Source organism: Lipotes vexillifer, unplaced genomic scaffold (genome assembly GCF_000442215.2).
Source record: "Lipotes vexillifer unplaced genomic scaffold, Lipotes_vexillifer_v1.1 scaffold225, whole genome shotgun sequence".
In the NCBI taxonomy this organism is placed as follows: domain Eukaryota; kingdom Metazoa; phylum Chordata; class Mammalia; order Artiodactyla; family Lipotidae; genus Lipotes; species Lipotes vexillifer.
In genome coordinates, this window is record NW_006787630.1 from 2,223,577 (window position 1) to 2,234,064 (window position 10,488).

At 59.0% G+C, this 10,488-nt stretch overlaps 1 protein-coding gene across 1 annotated transcript in view; it reads right to left on the minus strand.

Annotated features, from left to right (window-relative positions):
• Positions 1 to 9,802: 9,802 nt before the first annotated feature.
• Positions 9,803 to 10,488, minus strand: part of KISS1R (KISS1 receptor) — a 3,495-nt gene continuing 2,809 nt past the window's right edge. The window contains exon 5 of the mRNA XM_007460404.1: positions 9,803 to 10,312. Within this exon, the coding sequence (XP_007460466.1) occupies positions 9,863 to 10,312 (450 nt within the window). The 3' untranslated portion in view covers positions 9,803 to 9,862. The remainder of the gene's footprint in view (positions 10,313 to 10,488) is intronic.

Genomic DNA, 10,488 nt, shown 5'->3' on the forward strand with positions numbered 1-10,488 from the left:
GGACTCCTCCCCACTCAGGTCGGACCTCAAAGGCCTATGGGAAAATCGTTTCCATCGACGCCCATCAGTGTGCAAACCTGGGGGCCTCCCTGGAGGTGGAGGAGCACGTTCGTCCCATCTGCCCCCACTCTGTCCACCCTCCAGAGGGCTGGGAAGCAGGGGCACCCCGCACTGGTCTCCCGAGGGCCTCGAGTCGGCCCCCACCCGTCTGGGCCACAGAAAAACACTTAGTGGACGACAGCACCCCAGGGAAAGACCTCGGATTATAGCTTCATAAACAGAACCAGGGCGACAGGGCATTTCTGGCTTCTGATTGGCTACAGCCATCTACTGGGCACCAGAGTTCTGGGTTCCGGTTCTGAGTTCTAGGTGCTGCTCACGGCCCAGGGGGCTCCGGGCATCTCACAGGCACGATGGCCGACCCAGATTGAGCACCTGCTGTATACAGGCTAAAGCTTCCCCACTCATGCTCTCACCCCATCCCTAAACCTCAGTCTCTCTAGGCCTCAGTTTCCCCATCCGCAAAATGGTGCCCGAATGGCACCCACCTCACTGCACCCAAGCAGGGATGAAGCGAGTGTGTGATGGTAAAGGCGGGAGCACAGCAGGCACTCGCTGGACTTAGGGAAGGAGGCTGGATGGTCCCCATTTTACGAATGGGGAAAACTGAGGCTCGGAGCTGCCCTGCTGGAGGACACACAGCAGGTTCCAGGCAAGGCTGGGAGTTGAACCCAGGTCTGGGTGACGTCAGAGCCTCCCACGCGGCCCCCATGGGCCTTGTGCAGGGAGTTCCCCTGCCCTTTGGGACCCCAAGTTGGGCCAAGGTCCCAGAAGGCAATGCGCTCTGCCCCCAGCTCAGGGTCCCTTCGGACCACTGCCAACCCATCTTGCCAGGGCCTCAGGCGGGCTCTGGGTACAGATGTCCTAGAGCCCGGCACAACTGGGCACCACCAAGGACAGGAGGATGCAAGTCCCACCCCAGCCCCACTCACCCAAGCCCAGGCCACACCCCCACCCGCCCAGGCCGCCAATAAAACAGACTAGGCAGAACCCAACAGGCCCGCAGTGACACCCCAGATGGTACATCACAGGAACACAGGAGGGTTCAGGAGCCACTCCAACCAACAAATGAATCCCCAAAGGCTCCTGAGCAGCTCCTGGGGCAAAGGGGGCCCACACACAGGAGGGCCCAGCGGCCAGAGGCTCCTGGTAGCAGGCGGACACTGGGTCACCAGGCTGGCCGCCCTTCCGGCCCCTCCTGTGACCTGGTAAGAGAAGCCTGACCACCCCCCCAACCCCACCCCACCCCCGCCAGGGAAGTCTTGCAGTGTAGACCCTCCCAGCCTCCCCAGTCATGGGAGGGGCCTTTTCCCCAGTGCTGGGTCTTCCAGCAGGATGGGTGAAAGGGCAGTGGTGGTGGTGGTGGGGGGGGCAGGTGGGGGGTCCCTGTGGGAAAGTAGGGAGGGACCTGTCCCTGAAGGGCCTCAGTATCTAGCAGGGGCAGGGGTCCCAGGGCACAAAGACCCTCTCAGAGGCCATAGTGCTGGAGAATGACCAGCACAGCCTGTCCTTAGAGGCAGCAGGATAGCACCCAGCCCCCAACCCCCGGGGACAGGCAGTCACCGCCCCCCCCCCACCAGCCCCAAGAAGTGCTGAGGGGACACTTCTCACCCAGTGTCGTCTGGTCTGCTGCCCCTCCCCCACCTTTGACAACTTCAAGACGAGCCCCCCCTCCCCACGGAAACGCTCTGGGCAACGCCCCCCCTCTTTGGGGGGCAGAAGGAAGAGGCCAGAGGAAGCCACGCCCCCTCAAGCCACCACCCCCCCCCCACACACACACACACAGGCCTGCTGGGTTTAATGACCCTTCCGGGTCCACGGGTGGGGGAGGGGAGCAGGGCAGGCCTCCACGTTGGGGCTGGTGGAGGGGGCAGGTGGGAACCCCGGAGCCCCCCTGGGCTCTAGCCTGGGCACCCCTCCATGGCCGCCATTAACCCTAAGCTGGTGACGCCCACCCCCTCCAGACCCCTCCCCCCCAAGAGCCCTTTGTCCTCAGGCCCTACCCCCACTTTATGACAACCCTCGGGGAGAGGCATTCCCTGGCAGGGACCGGGCGGGGATGGGGGGGTGCTGGGTGGCCCTTGGGACCTGGATGGGGGGGCAGGGAGGGATCTGGGGCCACACCCTCCCCCCCCATGCCTCCCGGAGAGAGAGGTCACCCGCTCGGCCCAGGGCTTGCAAAACACGGTTATTTAAAGAGTTGTGCAAGGCTGGGGCCCACGGGTGGCGAAAGGGGGCCCTCACTTCACGAAGGGAAGAGGAGGGGGAGGGCGGGGCAGAAAGCTGGGGAGGGGGCTAGGAGAGTCCGGAGGGGGCGGCCCGGAGGAAGTGAGAAAAGAAACACTGAAAAGGGAGAAGAAATAGGACGACAGAAACCCCAGTCCGATTTCAAAGGCTTCTTGGAAAGCGGCCGATTTGCATGGTGGGGGGGCAAACCCTCCGGGCCGGGCTACTGAAAACGGAAGATTATTGACAAACCGGCCGCCCGGGGTCCGCAGAACGTTGGAATTGACCAACGCGCGCTCCCCGAGCTTCCTGCGCCCGCTTTTGTGCCTGGGGGGGGGCACTGAACGGGGCACGGGGCGCTTTTCCCGGGGATCCCCGCCAGAGAGTCCGGGCCCGGGCAGAGCCCACCCCGGCCGCGGGCCCCGTGGTGTCCCCTCCAGGGGCCCCTTTCTGCCCCAGAGCTGACGCTTTATAAATAAACCATCCAGGCTGGGGAGGGTCGCCAGGGAACTGCCCTCCCCACCCGGCGCTCCCACTCCCCTCGGGGCTCCCGAATAAAACACCGATTCCAACGGGAGTAGATGAAACAACCCCGACCACAGCCCCCCGCGCGCGCATAGAGACCACTTCCTTCCGCTGGGAGGGGGCGCACACGCTCGCGACCCCCGGTCACCCCCGCGCCCGCCCCCGTACAATATGGCAGGGGGTGAGATCTCCAAGGGAGTCGCAGAGAAAACCACACCAACTCCGACCCGCTGGGATCGCCTTTCCGGCGCTGGACCCCCACCCACGTCCCTGACCAACTTTGGGGAGCCCCCTCATTGGCTTCCAGGGAGCGCGGCGCCCACCCGGGACCGAACGCGCGATTTAAAAGTCCGGCCCACCGCTGCCCCAGCCTCACCGCGCGGGGCCCGCTCGGGGGGCGCAGGGCCCACTCGGGGGGCACATGCCCCACGCCTGGCGTCTGGCCCTGCCCCGGCCGCGCCTGGCCTCCGGCCCGGGCCGCGAGCTGCGCGCTGTTGGCTCCCGGCCACCGCCGGGTTTGTGCCGCGCGCCGACTCACCGAGTCTCCAGCCGAGTCCGCGTCTACACCCCCCACCGGCCCGATTGGTAAAAGTCTCCCCGCGCGCGGCCTCCCCCGCCCCTTCCCTCCCCCCCGCCCCCCGCCACCGGCGCGCTCACCGCCCCGCAGACAAATCACCGGGTGACAAATCGCTCTCAGATGCAAATACCTCGCCGGTGATTCAGCGCCGCGGCTCGGGACGCGGGGAGGGGTCTCGTGAGGCCCCCTCCGCCTTCCCGGACGCCCCCTCGCCCCCCGCGCTTCGTTCGACGACGCTCAACAAGCACAGGGGTGCTGGGGAAGGGGAGAGAGTGGACGGAAATTTTCAGGTCGCGGCCCCTTTAAATGATAATAAATAATAAAAGGGAAGGGGAACAGGGACGCGGTATACCCCGCCCCCTATCTAGGGACAGTGGGCAAAGTGCGCGCCGCGGGCTCGAGCGTACATGGTGCCGAGGGCGCAGGCGGGGCTGGGAGCGCCCCAGGGGGAGAGGGAGGGGAGGAGGTTGGGGCTCTGTCTGGATTGGATTTGGGGACGCTAGCCTGGTCCGGGACCCCCCCCCCATCTTACCGAGCGCCTAGGATAGACCTACCGGGCTCAGAGTTTCACCCCCGCCCCTTAGACTAAGCAACTCGAGACTTCACTCCCCTAGAGTGGTGCCTCGGTTTCCAAGTCTGTAAAATGGGGATTAGAGACTTGATAAAGGAAGGAGGGAGCTGCGGCGACGGGAAAAGAGAGCGGGGCGGGGTCGGAGGAAGGGAGCCAGGGCCCTGCGATGGGGGCGCTACACGGTGGGGAGGGGTCTAGGAGAGGGCGGGGCTGCCAGGCGCGGGGGCACCGCACTGTCAAAGGCGTGGGGGTGGGGAAGGGTGTCCAAGATACCTAGGAGGGCTCCTCGCGAAATCCCGTTGACCCCTACCCTCCCACCCCCACCTGAGGTTCCCATCACCTTCTAGGAGGAGAGACAAGATTATTTTCTTGGTAATAATAGTTCAACAACAATTTCCACATTTAGAGCGCTCGGTTGTGCGGCCAGGTGCCCAAGCCATGAGGTTCACATTTTTGTGTAGCAGAGACTTTTAATGTCCCCATTTCAGAGAGCGGGAAACTGAGGCCCAGAGTCGGTTGGGGGAGGTGGGCTTGGGGTTGTGGACTCAGGTGGGAGATGTGAGCCCCTGAGGCCGCGCCTGCGAGCTAATCGCAGGGGCCCAGGCTCCAGCTCAGATAAGAGCCAAGTGGGAGCATTGGAGGGCCGGCGGGGGCCACCCAGAGGGCCCTCACAGGGAGGGGCCAGAGTCCCTGATCTTTAGGGGGGGGTTCTGTGCACACAACGCACAGCATTGCCATCTTCTGTGGGTAGTCCCCCTCTGGACATCACCCCCCCATCCGTTCTCTGGGGAATTCCCAAGCCCAGGGGATGGTGCAAGGGAGCCACCGCCAGCCCAGGGCCAGAGTTCTGCCTGCCCTTCACTAACCCAGCCTTGCAGCCCCTGGGCTGCCCTTAGCCTAATGACAGCAGGTGGCAGGGAGGCCTCCACCTTGAGGCTATTAAACTGCCAACCCCAGCTGCCTGCCCCACCCCTGCCACCAGAGGGACAACAACTGCCCTGCCCAAGGAGGGGGGAGAGTTTGGAGACCCAGGTGAGCTGGAAGAGGGAAGCCACCCTTTAAGGGCCAGGCCCCAGATCAGTTCCAACGTGCAGGAAAGCCCCCTCTCCACCAAAGAGCCAAACCTCAGAATGCATCCCCTCCCCCACCCCAGGCATGTGCATGGGCCTCCCTGTGTCTCAGTTTCCCCCTCTCTAAAATGGGCCAATTTAAATTTATTCCTCCTACCGTGGTTTTGAGGATGACATTCCCCTCTGGCCAAAGGGAAGGGGGCAGGGAGGGGTCTCCTGAAGGGCAGGAAGTGTGCCACTCTGTCCCCCATTTCCCAGAGGGAAGTGGCTGTCTCTAAGTAGCTGGGTGCAACTTCCCAGAGGTGCCTGGCCCGGAAGAGTGAGGAGCTGCAGGATTCCCAGCTGCCTCTAGTGAAGGGGGTCCTATTTTTAGCCCAGCAGGGAGCTGGGAATTGATACCAGATTTGCTGGCTCTACAAGGGATGGGCAGAAGGCCTGGGCTGCACCTGGGTCCTGGCTGTGTGATTTTATGTTAGTACAAACCCTGCTCTGGTCTCTGTTTCTCAAGCTGGGAAATGGGAATGCTGCGACCCCCAGCCCTCTAAGGTTTCCTGGCCACACCAGCTTGTGGGGGTCGTGTGAAAACCAGCCTGATTCTCACTTAGCCCCTCAGACAGTCACTCCTCCTGCCCTCCATTCAGGCTGGGGGGTGCAGCATCTTTTTAAAAGTTCTGGGACTTCCCTGGTGGCGCGATGGTTAAGAATCCGACTGCCAATGCAGGGGACAGGGGTTCTATCCCTGGTCCGGGAAGATCCCACATGCCGCGGAGCAACTAAGCCCATGCGCCACAACTACTGAGCCTGTGCTCTAGAGCCTGCGAGCCACAGCTACTGAAGCCCCCACACCTAGAACCCGTGTGCTCCACAACAAGAGAAGCTACCGCAACGAGAAGCCTGCACACGGCAATGAAGAGTAGCCCCCGCTCGCCCCCGCCCACCGCAACTAGAGGAAAAATGCCTGCTCGCAGCAACGAAGACCCAATGCAGCCATAAATAAATAAATAAAATAAAATAAAATAAAATAAAATAAAATAAAAATTCGCCCAGATCACAAACTGCCCTCCTTCCCACATATATTCCCCCTGAAACATATTTCTGCCTCAGGGCCTTTGCCCTGGCCATTCCCCTGCCTGGACCACCCTTCCCCAGCTGTGCCTTTTCATTCAAACTGGAACCTCACATCACCCTGTTTTATCTTCACCCAGGCTCTTCTGTTCAAAACAGCTGCAGTTGTTTAACCTCCTTAGCCTTGATCACGGCTGGTTGCATCTCCAATCCTGAGGTTGGGCCTGACACATAAATGTTGGTTGAATGAATGAATTCATGGGTCCCCTTCTGTCCTCCCTCACCCCATGGTATTTTTGGAGTCTGTCTACACAGAGGTGGAGGGCAAGTTAACTATTCACCATCTCAATCTCAAAAAAAAAAGGAAAGAAAAAGAAAGACCTGAAGGGGATGCTGGGCCCAGCCCCAAATCCCAGAACCCCGACTGGCCTCCAGGTTGCCTTGTCCCTGTGAACCGGGGTCTATGAAAATGTAATTATAATTTCTTTTAAAGTAAGAAGAGAAAAGCGAGTATAATTATAAGGAATAGATAGTCACGAATCCAGCCTGAAGTAATTCGTCATTATACCAACGCAGCTGCAAAATAGAATTTTTAATATTTTTTCATAGAAGGGGCCCAGGAGACCCAGAACATTCATAGTGCGGCTCTGCTTGACCCATTTTGCAGCAGGGACACTTCGAACCGCTGGTCCAGGTTGCGATACGCATGAGCGACTCCCCCTAGGCCCTGGGGTCCCTCTGTGGGGTGGACCCAGGGAAGCCAGGACCATCCGCGGGGTGCGCGCGCCCCCTGCCGGGCACCTGTGGACGGCAGCCGGGGGCGGGGCTTCCGCCGGAGGCCGCCAGGAGGAGCCGTCTCACCTGTAAACGAACTTCCCGGGTCGGACGGGGAAACGGAGGCCCGCCGAGCCCTTCCTGTGGCTCCTTAGAAATGTTCCGGGGTAGAGTTGCCGGACAAAATACAGGACTTATAGTTACATTTGGATTTCCAATAAACAACGAATAACTTTAAATGTATCCCAAATAAATATTGCACAGGACCTAATGATACTAAAATTGTTTTCACTGTTTATCTGAAATTGGAATCAACACCTCTCCCGACCCGCCCGGACCCCCGGGGCTTATCCCCATGCTGTGGCTTCGGGTCCCACCCCCACCTCACCCCCTCCCAGTTCAGCTGCACCAGCTGAGCTCAGGTCACATTTCCTGGTCTCACCTCCTCCAGGAAGCCTTGCTGGAATCACTGCCACCAAGGTCAGGCTCACAGTTACTCACAAAGGGCACACATATCTCCTTTGTAACAGTTTTCACTGCTGTTATTTGCATCTCTCTAGGTAGTTCGTCACTCACTGGCCTCTTTGCTAGACAGGGGCTCTGTGTGGGCAGGGGTCAGAGGGTGCCTCGTACGTAGAGCCTGCTGGCATGCAGAAGGGGCTCTGAAAACTGCCCAGCTGAACAGACTTGAGGATAAACCAAGGGTCTGCAGTTTTGGAACGATGCCTCTTCCTGGATGTCCCTTTAAACCCTTTAACTTCATTTTTAAAAAACTTTTTCGAGATCATTGTACATTTTAAAAAATATTTATTTATTTATTTGGCTGAGCCGGGTCTTAATTGCGGCACGCAGGATCTTTAGCTGCGGCATGCAAACTCTGAGCTGCAGCATGCATGCAGGATCTAGTTCCCTGGCCAGGGATGGAACCCAGACCCCCTGCATTGTGAGCGCAGAGTGTTAGCCACTGGACCACCAGGGAAATCCCAAGATCATTGTAGATTCTAATGCAGAGATATCTCTCTCATACCCTTCACCAGGCTTCTCCCAACAGTGACATTTTATAAAAGTATAGTACCACATCGAGATCAGGATATTGGAATTGCTACATCCCACCCATGGATTCGTATTTCCCATTTTACTTGTACTCGTGTGAGTTTTCTCTGCAATTCTATCAGCTGCGTAGGTTTGTGTCTCCACCACAGTGCAGGGGCAGAGTGTCTCTGTCATAAGGGTCCCTCATGTTGCCCCTTTCCTGTCATCTCCTACACTGGCCACCACTCATCTGCTCTCCGTTCCCATATTTTTGTCACCTCAAGGACGTTACATAGATGGAATGGTACATCATGTTACCTTCGGGGACTTCCTTCCTACACTCAGCGTCATTCCCAGAGATCCACCCCGGGTGTGTGTGTATCAACAGTGTGTTCACAACACAGACCTGCTGAGTGGGCGTGGACGGACCACGGGTGCACCTGTCGAAGGATGTCTGGGTCATTTCCAGTTTGGGGCTATCACAAATAAAGCTGCTATGATCACATGAGTACACATTTTTGTGTGAACAGAAGTTTTAATTTCTCTGAGATAGGTGCCCAAGAGTCCCTCTGGAACTGTGTTCGGTTGTTTTTGTTTTGTTTTGTTTTTTCGGCCGCACAGCTTGTGGGATCTTAGTTCCCCAACCAGGGATCAAACATGGGCCCTCAGCAGTGAAATCATGGAGTCCTAACCACTGGACCACCAGGAAATTCCCTGTTTTTTTGTTTGTTTGTTTCAAATTCCTTTTCCACAGGAAATCCTGCCACTCATTCCCTGAGTTGAGTTTTGGGGGATGGGGCGAGGAGAGGGAGGGAGGTGGGCAGGGCCTGCGGGTAAAGGGGAGATTTCACCCTCATGCCCGGCCTGGTACAGAGACCAGGACTTGAAGACCAGAACAAGCGAGCTTCAGGCCAATGTCTATGTATGTCAGAATGGAATGGCCTCCCCTTCTCACATAACATCTTTGTGAATTTGGGCTCTTTGGAGACCTAGGATGTCCCCAAATAATTTGGAAGGACGGGGGCCCTCCAAGAGATGGGCAGTTGTCCTTCAGGGTGACTAAGCCTGAGGCCTGCAGGGCCTCACCCTAACCCTCCCCCTGCCCAGCAGGCACACGCAGCTCAACCCACCAAGAGGTGGGTGTGTTCCCCCCACCTTGAATCTGGGTGTGACTCTGACAGCACCCAACAATTCAACGTGGAAGGAGTGAGGCTCTGCGGCTCCCACCTCTACTTGGAAGTTTACGCCAAGGCATAAGCCTGACTTTCCCCAGACTGCTATGTTGGGAGGAAGCCCAGGCAGCTTGTGGAGGAGTGCTTGGCTGCCAGCGTGAGACCAAAGCCTTCTCCGGCCTTCCTGGTCCAGCCGCTAGGTCAGCTACTCACTCAACACCACGTGGGTCACAAGAACCGCCCAGCTGAGCCCACTCACTCACCGATTCGTGAGTGGTAATACAATGATGCTGTTCTATGCCTCTCTGTTTTGGGGTGGTCTGTTACGTACTGCTAATCCTGTGTCTCCCAGGGACAGCTCTGTGCACTGTGCTCCAGGGAGGCCTTATTTATTCAGTGACACCCATTATTTTCCAGCCAGGATTCTGGACGCTCACCTGGTAGCAAGAAGAGCACCTTTTTATCAATTTTAAGATGCACATCGTGTTCACTTTTTAACATCTCTGAAAATGGCATGAACCTTACAATTTTACAGTCAACTGCAAGGCAGTTGCAAGTTGATGCTTCCTTGAAAGTTCCAGAAAGTGCCACCAGCAAACCATCTTCAACTTCAGGAAACACAGAAATAATAATTACAATATCAATAGTGGCAAAGTTGTACAAGAGCGCAAAACATTTTCACTATGATGAACATGGACAAAAATAAAGACATTAATAGCAGAATTACAGCAGCTGCTGTTTAAGCAGCTCCTGTTCCAGAGGGGCTCATCTTGATTCCCCCGGAGAGGGCTCAGAGAGGGGCAGCGCGCTCCGTCAGGACACACAACCTGAGCGGCCCCAGCCCACCGCTGCCTGGCTTCGGGGGCCTGGCGGGGGCCTGGTGGGCGGTCAGGCGGTGCAGCTCGGTTTGGGGGGCGGCCGGGTCCGAGGGTCCCGAGCGGCGGGGCCGCCGGGGAGCGCAGGGGCAGATGCGGCGGAAGGCCTGACGGAAGTGGGAGCCCAGGAAGGCGTAGAGCAGGGGGTTCAGCGCCGAGTTGCTGTAGGACATGCAGTGCGCCCAGATCTTGAGCGCGTAAGCTGCGTAGCTGCGCGGATGCCAGGCGCCCGCCGGGCCCAGCGCCTGCAGCACCAGGAACAGCTGGATGGGGCCCCAGCAGGCGGCGAAGAGCAAGACCACGGCCGCCACCAGCCGCGAGACCTTGGCCCGCACAGCGCCCGCTCGCTCCGCCAGCAGCTGCCCCTGGGGAGGGGGGGAGGGGGTATGAGGGAAGGCGAAGGACCGGCAGGGGCGACTTCCAGGGCTCTCCGCTACTTCACCCTCTTAAATTCCCCCCCCCCCCCCCCCCCCCCCCCCACCCACCCCCCCCCCCCCCCCCCTCCCCCCCCCCCCCCCCCCCCCCCCCCCCCCCCCCCCCC